Source organism: Biomphalaria glabrata, chromosome 9 (genome assembly GCF_947242115.1).
Source record: "Biomphalaria glabrata chromosome 9, xgBioGlab47.1, whole genome shotgun sequence".
Taxonomy (NCBI): domain Eukaryota; kingdom Metazoa; phylum Mollusca; class Gastropoda; family Planorbidae; genus Biomphalaria; species Biomphalaria glabrata.
This window is the reverse complement of record NC_074719.1, coordinates 6857268-6876071: the sequence shown is the minus strand read 5'-3', so window position 1 is coordinate 6876071 and position 18804 is coordinate 6857268. Positions and strand designations below refer to the sequence as shown.

The 18804-nt window shown below is 38.4% G+C and overlaps 2 protein-coding genes and 1 long non-coding RNA gene across 3 annotated transcripts in view; 2 read left to right on the top strand and 1 right to left on the bottom strand.

Annotated features, from left to right (window-relative positions):
* Window positions 1-18804, bottom strand: part of LOC106071030 (glycosaminoglycan xylosylkinase-like) — a 31860-nt gene that overhangs the window by 10305 nt on the left and 2751 nt on the right. The window lies entirely within an intron of this gene.
* Window positions 1578-17447, top strand: LOC106071071 (uncharacterized). Its single transcript, XR_001218368.2, has 3 exons — window positions 1578-1824; window positions 1976-2097; window positions 16707-17447. It is a non-coding gene; the product is annotated as an uncharacterized LOC106071071 (long non-coding RNA).
* LOC106071019 (potassium channel subfamily T member 2-like) overlaps window positions 17470-18804 on the top strand; it is a 118623-nt gene continuing 117288 nt past the window's right edge. Inside the window, exon 1 of the mRNA XM_056040277.1 lies at window positions 17470-17599. Coding sequence (XP_055896252.1) covers window positions 17478-17599 — 122 coding nt within the window. The 5' untranslated portion in view covers window positions 17470-17477. The remainder of the gene's footprint in view (window positions 17600-18804) is intronic.

The following is an 18804-nucleotide window of genomic DNA, read 5'->3' as shown; positions in this document are numbered from 1 at the left end:
TTCAATACTTTCTCCTAGTATATGACAGAATCAAAAGTTGATGGGATTGTGCTGGTCAGTGTTAAAAAGGAGAACAAACAACAACTATAACATTGTTGAGATTTACACCAGAATTTTCTAAAGGATAAAGAGACACGAAAAAAAAATATTATAACAACGTTGGGACAACAAGCTCACTGAACGGACGTGGCTAAGTCTGGGCGAGACCATAAAGACAATAGAATTTAAAGCGGAGTTTCAGAAAAATCTGGTCTTCGAAAATAAAGTGCCCCTATTAGCCAGCTGAGTACCTGGAGGATCGCTGAGGGCTTCAACAGTGTGGTCTAGAAGGGTTTTAAAGAATACAATAAAACAAAAAGAAACTTTAAGATATAATCATAGTACTTTTTTCCAGTTTTATTTTGAATTAATATTACAATGGCATATCAGAGCGCACTATTCATCCTAGTAAAAAAAAAAAGTCGCAGAAAAAAAAAGGACGCTGGCCAATACTGTTATACGAGGGCCATTCAATGTACAAACAGCCCCAACATAACGATGTACACCAGCCGAGAAAATTTCGACTCTTCTGTCACAAGAAAGTTTTAGAGTCTAGAAGTATCACTTTAGGGGAGATGTTTTGAAATTCTTCAAAACGTTTTGAGTCAATATTGTTGCAGACGCTTCACGCGAAAACGGTGTACACTATAAAAGGTCCATATTAAAAGATGAAGCGACGTTTAAAACTTGAAATATTTTAATTTCTAAAATTTGGTAATGGTGTAATTTTGCTTGGTTTATATTCAAACAGATTGGGTTCGCCCCACTCTTGTCATGTCGCCCCTCCCCCACCTTGTCATGACGCCCCTCCTCCCCCACCTTGTCATGACGCCCCTCCTCCCCCCCACCTTGTCATGACGCCCCTCGCCCCCCACTATGGTAACACGTTCAACAGTTTGAGTAACGCTGTATTAACCTACGACTTCGAAGGTAGTCACTACACTTAGTTTTTACTCCAGAATGCTGTCTGACTCTAAGTCTCAACTACAAGGCAGACATGAGCTTTTAGTCTCAACTGAATTGGCATGTGTTCAAAGACGTTTCAGTGCTCCTCTATTTAAAAAAAAACCTCATTAGTCTGGCCAAGCTTTCGTTTTCACGCGCAGCGAGCTATTAAATCTTTGCTTCAACATTTGTCAGCACACCCTGCAATATAGTCTGTGTGTGTGTGTGTCTTTGGTTTTGAGAACAAGTATGTGAGAACTATTACAATGGCAGCTACTGTGAGTTTTTTTTGTGTGTGTGTGCCTCCTCCTCACTGACTAAATTGTTTCCCAATACATGCACCAGACTCTGAAGCCCTTAGTAAAGACGATGATCTTAACAACAATGTGGTAGGAATACATGATTAGCTGCAGTCAGCGGAGAATGTTTTAACTAGATTTGTCACGTGTTTCCCTGATTAAGACTGTCAACACATTCTCTCTCTCTCCTTCTCTCTTCCTGACCCCCCCCCTCTCAAATATCATCTATTAGAAAAGTTTTACAAGTTATCTGATTTTATAAATTTGTGGCAGAAGTCGTCAAGCGAAGAGTTTAAATCGTACAACATTATTTCCCAAGCCAACAACCCCTGCAAGCTGCGGTCACCCGTGATCCTGAATTATCCGCCCTCTTGGCGATCATTAGCTATTGATTGAGTTACATATCTTTGCACAGTTCATTATCGTCTCGTCTTATTCAATGGCAGATGTCTGGCGATAGACTGCATCTAATGGTCGGACGGTGTGAATTCCAAGCAACTCACGCAATTTCTTCTTGTCTCTTGAATATGACAGCGATAGAGTAAGGCATTCGTTTGTTTAGATAAAATACAAGCATATAAGAAATCAATGCAACTGGTTGGGAGTAAGTAATGGCTGCCGCGGAGTGCGGTGCCGAGAAGCCATAACAAAGGGCAATAACTTTCATTGCTTCATATTTTTTTCTCTTCCAGTCACGTGTGGTGCTGTGAGTTCTCTGCCCCTAGTGAACGGGATAACTGAGCGATGCTTAATGGATGATTTTTTTTTCTTTAGTGGAATTCTAGGTCAAGTCATTTACCCATAAGGCCCTATGGTGAGTACTTCAAATCACTCATAGTACTAGTACTTTGTAATTCACAGGCCAGATTTGTACAGACAAGAAACATACACAATACACATTCACGTTCTAATAAAATCGATCTCTCAGTTTAAATGGATACACAAGAGTCGTCTGGAGTAGAGAAGTGAATGTTTTCATTGGAAGAAACCCACACATTTCTGGATGTAAACATGCACACATTTCTTGAAGTTAAACATGCACACATTTCTTGAAGTTAAACATGCACACATTTCTTGAAGTTAAACATGCACACATTTCTTGAAGTTAAACATGCACACATTTCTTGAAGTTAAACATGCACACATTTCTTGAAGTTAAACATGCATACATTTCTTGAAGTTAAACATGCACACATTTCTTGAAGTTAAACATGCACACATTTCTTGAAGTTAAACATGCACACATTTCTTGAAGTTAAACATGCACACATTTCTTGAAGTTAAACACACATTTCTTGAAGTTAAACATGCACACATTTCTTGAAGTTAAACACACATTTCTTGAAGTTAAACATGCATACATTTCTTGAAGTTAAACATGCACACATTTCTTGAAGTTAAACATGCACACATTTCTTGAAGTTAAACATGCACACATTTCTTGAAGTTAAACATGCACACATTTCTTGAAGTTAAACATGCACACATTTCTTGAAGTTAAACACACATTTCTTGAAGTTAAACATGCACACATTTCTTGAAGTTAAACACACATTTCTTGAAGTTAAACATGCATACATTTCTTGAAGTTAAACATGCACACATTTCTTGAAGTTAAACATGCACACATTTCTTGAAGTTAAACACACATTTCTTGAAGTTAAACATGCACACATTTCTTGAAGTTAAACATGCACACATTTCTTGAAGTTAAACACACATTTCTTGAAGTTAAACATGCACACATTTCTTGAAGTTAAACACACATTTCTTGAAGTTAAACATGCATACATTTCTTGAAGTTAAACATGCACACATTTCTTGAAGTTAAACATGCACACATTTCTTGAAGCTAAACATGCACACATTTCTTGAAGTTAAACATGCACACATTTCTTGAAGTTAAACATGCACACATTTCTTGAAGTTAAACATGCACACATTTCTTGAAGTTAAACATGCACACATTTCTTGAAGTTAAACATGCATACATTTCTTGAAGTTAAACACACATTTCTTGAAGTTAAACATGCATACATTTCTTGAAGTTAAACATGCACACATTTCTTGAAGTTAAACATGCATACATTTCTTGAAGTTAAACACACATTTCTTGAAGCTAAACATGCACACATTTCTTGAAGTTAAACATGCATACATTTCTTGAAGTTAAACATGCACACATTTCTGGATGTAAACATGCACACATTTCTTGAAGTTAAACATGCATACATTTCTTGAAGTTAAACATGCACACATTTCTTGAAGTTAAACATGCATACATTTCTTGAAGTTAAACACACATTTCTTGAAGTTAAACATGCATACATTTCTTGAAGTTAAACATGCACACATTTCTTGAAGTTAAACATGCATACATTTCTTGAAGTTAAACACACATTTCTTGAAGCTAAACATGCACACATTTCTTGAAGTTAAACATGCACACATTTCTTGAAGTTAAACATGCATACATTTCTTGAAGCTAAACATGCACACATTTCTTGAAGTTAAACATGCATACATTTCTTGAAGTTAAACATGCACACATTTCTTGAAGTTAAACATGCATACATTTCTTGAAGCTAAACACACATTTCTGGAATTTGACAAACAAACATGTCCTAAAGTTAAACATGCATACATTTCTTGAAGCTAAACACACATTTCTGGAATTTGACAAACAAACATGTCCTAAAGTTAAACATGTACGCATTTCCTGAAGTTAAACATGCGCACAGTTCTCGCAGTTAAACATGCATACCTTTCTTAATGTTAAACATGCACACATTTCTACAATACACTCAAAGATTGTAATCAACTATATACTACATATGAGCTTCGTAGTCGGAGTTGACCACTGTCTCATTTCTAATGAACTCCAAAATGGCTGTCAAGTCCGTTCTTCCATCTGAAAAGTTGGTTAGACCAAAGGCACAGTTTGGAGGCACAGTTTGGGCCCAGTGCAACACTGCATGCTTTTTGCTACTAGTTTTTTCGGCTACTCCTTTTATTTCAATGTCAGCTCCTCTCTTGGCCTTGTAGAGTCTGAAACACTGACGGCTTCGGGCCATCAGGAGCCATCACGTGCTAGTTTTTTCCCGACCCCGCACAAGAACTGTGACATATTAACATGCATACATCTTACCATCCAACTCGATATCACTTTTGTCACGGGTTGGTCAAGTAAGAAACTATCAAACATTCACTATGAAGTAAAAAAACAACAACAACAACAAAAAAACAAACCAATGTTCTCAAATATATTTAATGACACTATCCTTTGTGGATTGAAGGTTACACATGTTGAAAGACTCCATTGAAAGAAATGAAATATTTTACATTTTGAAGTCCAGCTATGTCTTTAAATAAATACTAGCAGATCTGATGTTCATCCAGATTTGTATGGCCGTCGAAAACTTGACCATTGTTTTCTTTCCCTTCTCTGCTACAAACAATGTACAACATAATCGCCAGCAAGGTATCACACACCTCGCCTATACATCTTTTCAACCCACGACAAGATCTTCCAGTAACGATTTCTCAAATTACATTTGTAAACAACAGCAGGGGAAAAAAAAGATTCAGTTTAAAAAAACTCAAGAGAAAGATTCTATATTTAACAAAAGCGATGGCCAACATGATGAGTTTGAAATCAATGCTGACAGTCGTGTCTAGAGATCTCGGCCACGTTGACTGACAAGTCTGACAATCAATAGGAACATTTCAAGTCTTACTGTCAGTGTACACAGACAACAAGAAGACAGCATAATCATAAACAATGTAGTGGCTTATAGCCACGGTGGTCATGTCAGTGTACACAGACAACAAGAAGACAGCATAATCATAAACAATGTAGTGGCTTATAGCCACAGTGGTCATGTCAGTGTACACAGACAACAAGAAGACAGCATAATCATAAACAATGTACTGGCCAATAGCCACGGTGGTCATGTCAGTGTACACAGACAACAAGAAGACAGCATAATCATAAACAATGTACTGGCCAATAGCCACGGTGGTCATGTCAGTGTACACAGACAACAAGAAGACAGCATAATCATAAATAATGTACTGGCTAATAGCCACAGTGGTCATGTCAGTGTACACAGACAACAAGAAGACAGCATAATCATAAACAATGTACTGGCTAATAGCCACGGTGGTCATGTCAGTGTACACAGACAACAAGAAGACAACATAATCATAAATAATGTACTGGCTAATAGCCACAGTGGTCATGTCAGTGTACACAGACAACAAGAAGACAGCATAATCATAAACAATGTACTGGCTAATAGCCACGGTTCTCATGTCAGTGTACACAGACAACAAGAAGACAGCATAATCATAAACAATGTACTGGCTAATAGCCACGGTGGTCATGTCAGTGTACACAGACAACAAGAAGACAGCATAATCATAAACAATGTACTGGTCAATAGCCACGGTGGTCATGTCAGTGTACACAGACAACAAGAAGACAGCATAATCATAAACAATGTACTGGCTAATAGCCACGGTGGTCATGTCAGTGTACACAGACAACAAGAAGACAGCATAATCATAAATAATGTACTGGCTAATAGCCACAGTGGTCATGTCAGTGTACACAGACAACAAGAAGACAGCATAATCATAAACAATGTACTGGCTAATAGCCACGGTTCTCATGTCAGTGTACACAGACAACAAGAAGACAGCATAATCATAAACAATGTACTGGCTAATAGCCACGGTGGTCATGTCAGTGTACACAGACAACAAGAAGACAGCATAATCATAAACAATGTACTGGTCAATAGCCACCCTGCCTCATCGTGGCGCCCGGGTGGACAGCTACACCAAAGGGTAGCACAACAATGCTCCCGCGGGAGTGCCTAAGAGGGGAGAGCATCCTCAATGCACTGTGCGGGGATGTAAAAGAGCTCCCGCAGCGATCTGTCAACGTCCAGGCATCGTCCCTCAAGGGGCCGTTACATAAATGGCGTGTCCCGCACGGTTAGCCTGGTAGATTAAAGGAAAATGACGGGGGTCCTGGTGGTGCGGCCTTCGGCCGCGAGTCCGGTGTGTCCGTGTCCACCGGAAGTGAACGCAGATCAAACTCGAAGTTTAACCCCGAGTCTCACCCCCCGTCAGACAGGGTGGTGTGAAGGAGGAACACAGCGCCCACTTCAGGCCGGTGGAAGGGAGCTCTTGTTCGCTTTTGCATTAGAGTTCCAAGTGCGATGCACAACTCTACATGACAATTTCAGATACTGACATTTAGAGAGGCAAGAAAATCTAAGGGAATATGAAACAAACAACTTGACTCTCCAAGCAACTGTTTCCACTTCTTGCAGGTACATACATTCAGAGGATTTCAATTCCAAACTAAACTTCTAAAACAGGCCGCATTCGGGTGTCAAGACTGTTTGACTGTATATCTGTATATCTTTCACTTCTTAATGATCTTTAAAGAGAGAGAGAGAGAGAGAGAGAAAGAGAGAGTGTATGAGAGAGAGAGAGAGAGAGAGAGAGAGAGAAAATAAGAGATTAATTACAGATGACGAGATCCCGAGATATTGAGAAGTGAAAAACATTTGCACAAACTCATCAGAGAAAGGTATCTCACCATAGTTACGTCTTATAGTAGAATATGTTACAACTTAAAAGGATGTTTTAGTAAACGTCACGTATAATGTAAGTTCTTGTAGAGGTGTCTGTGTCCATTTGATTTAGCGTTGCTTCTACCGACTTGATCTGGCCGTAACATAATTATGAAGAATGTATCATCACGGTCCCAATACTAACGAAGAATACGTTAAACTCGTTACCGTGAATGAATGAATGAATTGGTATTCAACTTCTCTAGACTATAATCACAACAAGAGAAATGGTCTCGTGGGAAGATCGATGGTTCATTATTGACAAAGTCGGTCATCAGTATGCAAGGTTGACGAGACTCCGAGTCAAAGACTTGATCACTCAATAGATCAAACATCATTTCGGGGGGTTCACTTGGACCAAGTCTAATGTAGAGTGTTGCAATGGACTAAGTCTAATGTAGAGTGTTGCAATGGACCATGTCTAATGTAGAGTGTTGCAATGGACCAAGTCTAATGTAGAGTGTTGCAATGGACCAAGTCTAATGTAGAGTGTTGCAATGGACCAAGTCTAATGTAGAGTGTTGCAATGGACCAAGTCTAATGTAGAGTGTTGCAATGGACCAAGTCTAATGTAGAGTGTTGCAATGGACCAAGTCTAATGTAGAGTGTTGCAATGGACCAAGTCTAATGTAGAGTGTTGCAATGGACCAAGTCTAATGTAGAGTGTTGCAATGGACCAACTACTGATCAGCTTTCTCCATCTGCTCCCATATAATATTATCTATCTTATCTATCTATCTTATCTATATCTTATCTATATCTTATCTATCTCTATATCTCTATCCTCTAGAGAGAGAGAGAGAGAGAGAGAGAGCAAGAGAGTAGTCGTTTGTAAGTTTTTCCTCTTTGCCATACCACCAAGAAGCGGCTAGAGACTATGGTCATGTTATTAGCTTTTGATTCACGCTAAGGTTAAGGTAACTTAAGGATGTAAAAACAGAACAAATCGTATATAGGCCTATAGATTGTAGGGTATCTAGACTGAGCAGTACTTGGAATAGACAAGAAGAATAGAAAGAAAACCCCAATCGCTCTCAATAGCCAGATGTTTCAGACAACAACAAGAACAACACTTTAACGCTATCTTGTATAGTAGTAGACTTCATTCATTGGGCTCTGTCAAGCGCATGATCGCTCTACTGATATCTAGCCTCCATTTATCAACAGAAGAAACTTGGGCTAATGAAAGCCACAACTGGAACACATTGTTTGTACATTGTTGTGCTGATTCTAAGAGCCAATACCCCTGGCATCCATTCACAGAGTGTCTGTCTGTAATTTGTAATCTATATGTGTATTAAAATTATTAAAATATATTTATTAAAAAGTAGGTATCAGCGTTCAGCCATACAATTCTTTAGAGTTTGGCGAGTACTTCCAACTTCCCCGAATATGCTTAATTCGACCCATGTCACAATTATCAAATCTCCCGAGATAGTCTCTCTCTAGATTACACAGGCATGTGAACACAGACGTGTCGTCACAATGTCTAGAACTGGAGGCATTGGCGTCTATTGTTACTGTTTACTCCAAGAGTTGATTCCCCCTGTCACCCATTAAAAGAGAGGGAGAGAGAGAAAGAGCGAGAGAACGACTGAGTTACACACTGCATTGATTACCCTAATCTACATCATTTGTTAACTTGTGTATAGTGTAACCTATTTACTTACAATCTTCTTAAAACCATAGGTCTTTAACCTAACCCTAGGACAGCCAAACTTATAATACGTCAGAAATAGTGTAAGTACAACCCCCTTTTTGGTCCATGGACCAAATGACGTAAAGCTCATCCATTTCTAACGTCGACAATTAACGAGGGTGTCATGTGACCATGGACCAAATGACGTAAAGCTCATCCATTTCTAACGTCGACAATTAACGAGGGTGTCATGTGACCAGCACAACGACCAACCGACTTTCCTGAACTACTGTCAGGTATCCCTCAGGGTTGGGACACAAGGTTTCGAACTCGTTACCCTTGGTTCGGAAGCGCGTAGTCACTCGGCCACCACCATTCTATAAATCATAAAAATGTAGGCTCATAAAGAAAAAGAGAGATAAATGCAAATATCAAAAGTATTATTTATTTATGTCTCCAGTAGCTCATGATCACACACACAAACATTGCTGCCTGGTCGTGTGCTAAGCGCTCTGGACTGTCGTTCAACGGTCACTATGATACCTGGTTCAACCCAGCCTACCACACCCCCCCCCCCCCCCCCCGCCGTTCTGCGGAAGGTTTCGGGTAGGATGTAATTAGGTTGAAATCTGAAGGAACAAAATAACAAACTAATCCGTGTTATAAAACAATGGCATGTTCTCCAGTCACGTGACAAGTCAACACGTGACATTGTTCAAGTGAATCTCTTGATAATGTTTAGCTGTTTCTGTTCACCAATAAATCCAGTTCTATTGTGTGTTCATCTCTGCATAACAAAATACGAATCTACAATACAAACGTTAAGTCTGTCCTTCTATACGGTTCAGAAACTTGGAGAGTCACTAAAACAAATATGGAAAAGCTCCAGACCTTTGTTAGCAGATGCCTACGCCGGATATTAGGAATTAAGTGGCCAGAAAAGATAACTACTATCGATTTGTGGGAGAGAACTAAACAAAAGCCCATAGCCCAAGACATCACAAAACGAAAATGGAGCTGGATAGGACACACCCTGCGAAAACCAGCCATCAATGTTGCAAGGCAGGCACTAGACTGGAACCCACAAGGAAAGAGGAAAGTGGGCAGACCCAAGCAAACCTGGAAGAGGTCAGTCATCAGTGAAGCTGAGGGTACTGGAATGACATGGGAGCAGATGAAGAAAGCTGCTCAGAACCGAGTTCGGTGGAGAGGTGTGGTTGCGGCCCTATGCTCCCCTGGGAGTACACAGGATTAAGTAAATAAGTAAGTATTGTGTGTTCATCTTATATCGAATGGGAAGGTTTCATGACATAACCGCGCTGAGTGTTGGTCACCGTAACAACGTCTTCTAGATTTTTTTTCTTTGCTGTATTTCCAAGCTTTGGTTTTATTGGTGTGACTTTCGTTCATCTAGAACAGCGGTTCTCAACCTTTTATGCTCGGCGACCCCTTTTTACAATCCCCCACTCTGTTGCGACCCCCCCCCCCCACCACACACAGATACAGCAACAGAAGAATATACAATAACAATCCATATTTTCGATGGTCTTAGGCGACCCCTGGCAAATCGTCATTCGACCCCCAAGGCGCCGTCGCGACCCACAGGTTGAGAAGCCCTGATCTAGAACAAATCTAGGTCTAAATGTAGTGATACTACTAGAGGTTTTTGAGATACAGTGACTCCCATCAGATTTTGTTAAACTCACACAAAAGAAGACAAGTCCTAACATCTACTGGCTGATTTAAAGAGCGTCTATTTTAATCTCAAAGATGAAAACTACAGTAAACTACACAGAACAAAAAAAAAAGAAGAATTATGACATTATGTATCAACAATTACAGTAGGCTAGTACACGCAGACATAATGTACATTACAGACTCAGAGATGATACTATCATAATACAGCCAATAAGTGATACGTTACAATAGTAGGGGTGCTATACCATAATATAGTATAGATATGAGTATAGATTGATGTTTTACTTTTGGTGGCGAAGACAATTATATGATAGCAACGAAACAAAACACAAATAGACAAATAAGTTAGAGAGAGAGAGAGAGAGAGAAAACAAGTTAGAGAAACGGGGAATGGAAATGTGTACGTATGTACGTAAGTAAATGGACGCGTGTACATCTGTACACAACTAAATGGATGTCTATAGGTTTTTTTTTATGTGAGTGACTGAACCTCCATTGGTGTATAAATGTCAACCACTAAGCTACTCTAGCAATTAGTCTAATTGAATGATTTAGACGCTAATGCCAGTGATATACACAGGGGAAGTACGAGGGACGCCTGTTACACTGAGTACTTCACAGCTAGACAGCTACAAGCATGTAGTCGTGTAGATAGGCGGCTCGTAACTTATTTCAGACTTTTGGTCCATGAATTGAAAAAAAAACAACCTCAAGCCGTAACTCATAAGGGAAAACAACGCTGCAAAACTAGAAGTGTAGATTCTAAGCAGCAAACCAGGGACATTTGGATCAGTCCACCAAAGTACGAGGACATTTCTTTGCTGTAGATACACCGATGTCAAAGTGCAAAAACAACGTGATAAGTGAATCAGTCTGAAGTCCGAATTGTGCCAGTATATCTTCTCTCACTCAGTTTTATATTATATAGGTCTAAGATAGATATAGGAGTCGTAGTGGCTGAGTGGTAGAACGCTTGGGATCCGAACCGAGGGGGTCTCTGGTTCAAATCTCGGTGCAGACTGGGATCTTAAACTTCGGGATTTTTAGGACGCCTATGAGTCCACCCAGCTCTCAAGGGTACCTGACTTAAACTGGGGAAAGTCAAGGCTGTTTTGTGCTGGCCACATGACCCCCTCATTAACCGTCAACCAAAAAAAAAAAACAGGTGACTTTTATATCGTCCGCCCCATGGATCGCAAGGTCTGAAGACTGAATGGGTGCTTCCCTTTCAGTAAGATGGATTTTTTTTCATAGCTAAACGTTGACATCGCGTTCAAGAAACAGAAATCCTAGGCTTGTATATGAAATGCTAGATTCAAGTTCTGTAAACCAATAAAACAAAAAACCCACAATAATATGTAATTGTCTAAAGTATATTTCTAAGGCACCATACACTGCGTTCACTGGACATTACTAGCTAATAGAAAAGATCGTATGTCAGGCCAGTGACAAGCAGAGTCACGTGGCATGGGATTGATTGGATTTATCAATATTAATGTCCATGAGGTTCACGTGCATAGCAACACACAATATAGGCCAGTGTTATAAATTGCACAATGAAGTAACAAAGCCTCCACGAATGCAAGTCAGCACAGAACAAAGGGCGGGTAATTTCAAGTGCATGCACAATGATTGAGGATTCAGGAGGAATGATCTTCCCTGCGAGGACGTCACCACATTTAAATATGTTTTATGGATCTATTACAATTTCTTGTATTTTTTTTTTACAAAGTTTATATTGACTCACTCTGTCTACATGGTAAAAAGTTTGTGCACGTTATTTCTCCCACACCCAATCTTGGATAAAGAGGAAATTTTGCACAATTATTTCGTTTACCTGACAAAAGAACAATCAATATAAACTATTAGTTACTGAACTATTGGTAATTAATTATTTTATTTGGTATCTCAAACAAGAGGAAAACTGTAATTGACAATAAGCTGAAGTAGTCCCCTTTATAGGTCTTCGCCTGACTCTTTAAATGAACACAATATGAAAAATAGGTCGAGACTATAGAAACAATAGATAACTATACAACCTTACATGTTCATAAGCTCTTCACTAGCTGAGTGGTTACCGTGTTGGCTTGAGAAGCCTGAGAAGGTTTGAGCCATGAGTCCGAATTCAGGTCATTACCCATTTTTAAATTTATTTTTAAGATTGCTTTTTTATTGTTGGTCTAGATCTATTACAAGTTTAATTATATGTCATGCAAACAAATTGATGCAACTATGCTTAATATTAGCTTTTTATTTTATTTAAAAAAAATATTTTCTTGTTTAGTATTTAGTACTTAATATTCGTCTGTCGTGTGAAATTAAAAACAAACATTTAATCCTAATCCCCTATAGATGTAGTGATTGACCAAGAACTGATAGCACTTTGTATTATGAACTGTGTGGAGATGATATGCAGATATTGTAGATTGTATTGTAGATATATGCGATACTCTTGTAGGGTGGTAGATAGACAGTTCAACTTTAGCTTTAGGCCTTTTGAATATTTTGTTGTATTTTAGTTAGGTTTAGACAGCATGATTGTTGAACGCAATGTTATTTAATTATTGCAGTCACTAGATAGACAAATAGATCGATAGACCGTAGTTAGCAAGTTTGATGCCACATTAAATATCATCAGTCAGATTTTCAGTAGCTTAAAGTCTGACAAATAATATGTGTACACCGGTTGCCATGGCTGCACTCCATCTTTGCCATGTTTCTAGGATGGCAAAGAAAGGACTGCATTCTCGTGGGGATAATTTTTTTAAAAACAAAAGCCAGAACGGGAGAATCTGTTCCTAAAGGTTGATACTGGATGGGTTGATACAAAACTGTAACCTGCGTTTCTACAGCAAAGAAGATGTTTCAGAAATGTTTACACTGACTGATAAAGAACTGAAACAAACATTCTATTTACAACCCAGTAACAAAAGCCAGAACGGGAGAATCTGTTCCTAAAGGTTGATACTGGATGGGTTGATACAAAACTGTAACCTGTGTTTCTACAGCAAAGAAGATGTTTCAGAAATGTTTACACTGACTGATAAAGAACTGAAACAAACATTCCATTTACAACCCAGTAACAAAAGCCAGAACGGGAGAATCTGTTCCTAAAGGTTGATACTGGATGGGTTGATACAAAACTGTAACCTGCGTTTCTACAGCAAAGAAGATGTTTCAGAAATGTTTACACTGACTGATAAAGAACTGAAACAAACATTCTATTTACAAACCAGTAACAAAAGCCAGAACGGGAGAATCTGCTCCTAAAGGTTGATACTGGATGGGTTGACACAAAACTGTAACCTGCGTTTCTACAGCAAAGAAGATGTTTCAGAAATATTTACACTGACTGATAAAGAACTGAAACAAAACATTCTATTTACAACCTAGTAGCACAAGAGTTGTTTTTTTTTTTTTTTTCCTTGACGATAGGCTGAACGTTTCCTCAATGTGTGGAGAGGAATGACGACAAAGCGGCAGCAATCATGTTAGCTGATTAACAACAAACCAAACGGACAGATGCTAAGTTTATACATGTGTTCTCTATAATCAAATAAGAATTTCTCAACGAAATGAGCGAAGAAGGCTGCCAACGACGTGCATTTTTACTCTACCAACACGCCAACTTTTACTACCACCAAGTGTACAACAAAAAAAGTGACTCACAAACGTGACTTCCTGTCCTAAATATAGAACTTCACACAAGACGCACACACACACATACATTTCCACTGACGCGGCGCATAATTAGCAGGATTCATACATCACTAACACACACACACACACTTCTACTGGGACCTAGCTTAACAGGATTCATACATTATTGATTAGCAACCTCTCGAGCGGACATCTTACATCACCTCCTCTCTCTCTCTCTCCACATACTCTAGCTCTCTCATCCGACCTTGACTAGCGTGACGCTAGCAGCGCTAAGAACTCACCCAATCAATAAGTAGGTCAACAGTTCACACCTCCGTTACTTTCAACACCAATAGATCTACAAACTTAATCTCTAGATACTGCGACAGTAAAGGTTTTGCATGAGATTGACAGCGATCGTATGAAAAGATCTGAGAAATGACCGTGTAGTGGACATTTAAGATGATCTTACAATGACGGTATAAGCTAAGACAGTGTAGTGGACATTTAAGATGATCTTACAATGACGGTATAAGCTTTAACAGTGTAGTGGACATTTAAGATGGTTTTACAATGACAGTATAAGCTAAGACAGTGTAGTGGACATTTAAGATGGTCTTACAATGACGGTATAAGCTTTAACAGTGTAGTGGACATTTAAGATGGTTTTACAATGACAGTATAAGCTAAGACAGTGTAGTGGACATTTAAGATGGTCTTACAATGACGGTATAAGCTTTAACAGTGTAGTGGACATTTAAGATGGTTTTACAATGACAGTATAAGCTAAGACAGTTTAGTGGACATTTAAGATGATCTTACAATGACAGTATAAGCTTTAACAGTGTAGTGGACATTTAAGATGGTTTTACAATGACAGTATAAGCTAAGACAGTTTAGTGGACATTTAAGATGATCTTACAATGACAGTATAAGCTAAGACAGTGTAGTGGACATTTAAGATGATCTTACAATGACAGTATAAGCTTTAACAGTGTAGTGGACATTTAAGATGGTTTTACAATGACAGTATAAGCTAAGACAGTGTAGTGGACATTTAAGATGATCTTACAATGACAGTATAAGCTAAGACAGTGTAGTGGACATTTAAGATGGTCTTACAATGACAGTATAAGCTAAGACAGTGTAGTGGACATTTAAGATGATCTTACAATGACAGTATAAGCTATAACAGTGTAGTGGACATTTAAGATGGTCTTACAATGACAGTATAAGCTATAACAGTGTAGTGGACATTAAGATGGTCTTACAATGACAGTATAAGCTAAGACAGTTTAGTGGACATTTAAGATGGTCTTACAATGACAGTATAAGCTACAACAGTGTAGTGGACATTGAAGATGGTCTTACAATGACAGTATAAGCTAAGACAGTTGAAGATGGTCTTACAATGACAGTATAAGCTAAGACAGTGTAGTGGAAATTAAAGATGGTTTTACAATGACAGTATAAGCTAAGACAGTTGAAGATGGTCTTACAATGACAGTATAAGCTAAGACAGTGTAGTGGAAATTAAAGATGGTTTTACAATGACAGTATAAGTTAAGACAAAAGTGTAGTGGACTTTTCTAACGAGTTCCCTCATTTCTATACAAGTCCACATATGAACCCACGGCCACCATGAAGTCCAAACAACAGTCCAGTGCGCATACCGCACGACCAGACAGCCATCAATTGCTTGTGATTAGTTGATTTATATAAGAGTAAAAAAAAATGGCGGTCTGGTACAAGCTATTCACTTAAGTTGCTGTTATGGAAATCGGTGTTGAGCCAAGACATTAACAACAGATCACCACAAGCACGAAGCGGATACTAAGACACTAATGAGAGAAACAACCGATGGTGTAGATGAAGTGAGAGGGAGTTGCCAGTGCAGGAAAGACACAATTAAAAGGAGAGTCCAGAGACCCTGAGCTCTGGACAAAGTATTTCTACATCCACATTTCTTTTCCGGACAAGGGGATGGGGTAGTGAAAGGTAGCAAGTGGATCTCTTTTAGTATTGCCTTTCTTTTGAAAACCGTTAAGTCAGTTATGGCCCATGCTCAAATCAAAGTTATGGCCCATGCTCAAATCAAAAGAAGACGCGGGCAAAATGAAAAGTTGAAGAAAGTTTGTGCAGTTCGACAGTGACAGTCACATTTTACCATTTTAGATGTTCAAGAAACTAAAGAAATGATTGTAGATTTAAGGAAACACAAAGACCATCTTGCAGAAATTCAGATTAACAACCAAATCATATAGTTCCTCCTTCGTGGTCGAAGATGAGCACATTTCTCATTTCCTATGGACTCGAAGATGACTTTAAAGTTCAATCCTCGCTTTAAAAAGCCGGTCGATTACGTGGCATGGGTAGGCTAGGTCAGTTGCAGATAGGCCTGCTTCTTCTCTCAGCTTTTTGTTTGTTTGGCGCTCTTTCGCCCTGGCCACTCTTCTTTCTTCTTGTGTCATATCTTGAGACATATGTATATATATATATATATGTGTGTGTGTATGTGTGTGTGCTACGCATGTGAATGTTGTTCCTATTAGCATCTATATAGTGTATAGCAGTAATGTTGAGGTCGACAAATGTAGTCCGTTTGTTTGGACTAATAAACTTATCTGAAATACTAAATTAAATAATCTTTGGGTTGGGATGTATTTAGTTCAAAAGTCACAAGTAACATTCTATAGGTCCACTGTACTGAGGTCAGTTTTAAACCTACAATGTTTTCCTTTCTCTGTACAATCAACACTGCGACTATTTTCACAATGTACATGTGTTTACTTGCAGGCTTGTTTTCTGCCATGGGCGTCACCGAGTCCACACCAAGCTCAATGAGTTCGCACACAGCCAAGACACACCATTTGATATACTGACTGTGACATTCACTAGCCAGAGGTGCCAAGTTTGACCATTTCACATCTGACGTTAGAATGATCCTAAAACCCAAATCCTAACCACCACATTGAATGCGAGGAGCTGCACGTGACTCCCTGTTCACCAGACACTTTGATTGTTCATGACAAATGAGTTCCAAAGAAGGAAGAACTGAATCCTAGACAAGTTGAGCAGAAAGACCTACCAACTGTTACAATGAAATGAGAAGATCACTACGTTTGAGTCCACTGCGTTTAGTTATACCCTCATCATTGTAACTAACACCAATAGAGTCACATCTTTTCGTACACTATTCATTTACTAGTAATGTCCCAGTCAAATCAAAGAGGACTGTTGACAACGAGTCACCAACAACTGGTAACATTTGTAACAAAGACTGTGAACTAATTCCTTTTCTACATCTGTTTTTAACAGTGACATGTGAACAGAAAAATTCTCAAGTGGAATGAAATGGAACATAAGATTCCCCAGAACTTCAGCCATGAATGTAAAATGAAATTTTGTTGGAAAACAAAGTGTTAGGATTCTCTTAATACTGAGCTGATACTATTAGCACTATGGTTTACAAATCAAAGTGACACTGGTGTACTGAGCTGATACTAAACTACTATCTCTGTATGTTACTATTCAGTTCTTTCTTTTGGGTCTTCAATACAGCACATCATGTCCCTTCATAAAAAACTTCTGTCTGCCACTCCAGAGAACTGGACTCCTGTCAAACAACTGGACAGACATGAGAGCGGCCAGAGTGACAATATTAGTACAGACAATGGTCAAGATTCTGAGTAAGTCTGTTATTGTGGTAATTAAGCATTTTTTGTTTTTGTCATAGTAAACCTTATTCGAATGCTCTATCTCACTCCAACATGACTTTAATCATTTAAGATCACCAGAGACTCGATTAATAAATCTAAAAGATGATTAATCTAAAGATTTAGATAATAATCAACTAAAAAGTGTCATATTATAAGACATTTTTCTCAGAAGTTGGACCATTATGAGCAGGATTCGTATATTCCATGTGCCAATTAGGGGTTGGATTCTTAGCAATCAGAACAATGAAAGCAACGAAAGGCTTGTCATGTATTACGCATTCGTATTCCTGCAGAATTTGGTCTAACGCTGTCATTGGGGATGGACCTCATTCAAAGTTGGCTGAAGCAATTGAGATTTTACAGGGTGGAGTCACTAGCCCCGAGCCACATTCTCTTTCTTATTTGTGCTTGAATGACAGAATGGGAACATGATCAGTACGCAAGAGTAGCATGAGGTTAGAGGGACTTACACATTCAAATAGAATTAACACAGGCCAAAGCATGAAAGAAAAACAACAACAGTATATCCTTGTATAACATGGTGCTGCACCTTCACTGAGGATCTAAAAGTAGTGAATACCAGTTCAGCAGAGACAGATTTATATCTCTAAAATTTCTGTAAAAGCTTTTAATTAAGTTCAAAAGTGTAGCCATTATAATACTTAGGTGTTATCAGTCCATACCAGTGGGGCTACAGCCCATGGAGGGTATCAAGGTTTGTTTAACTTAAAAAATAAAACTAATAACATTAAACATACATTTCATTCAGCCTTAGTTAGATCAACAGTAGAATAGTTAGGTACTTAGAATATTGACAAAACAGAAAAAAATCCCAAATCTTAATAAGACTGTAGGTAAAAAACCAGATCCTACCAGAGTTAAAAAAAAAAAAAAATTCTACATGCAAGTAAAAAATTTTTTTAAACATATATAAAGCCTGATACTAAAATTATAAAAACTACCTTTTGTTGTATATTCCATTTTGAAATGTGTGCCTGTGACAACAGACAGTACTTCAGGTATTTGTTTATTTTAACAAGTCAGTTTATTTTTTGAGTAGAGATGTATTGTTGTGTGAAATGCACAATTGTAAAACCAAAAATATAACATTTCTTATCAATAAGCACCCACTATTTGAGCTTTCTCAACTTATAAAGAGACCAGAACAAACCTCA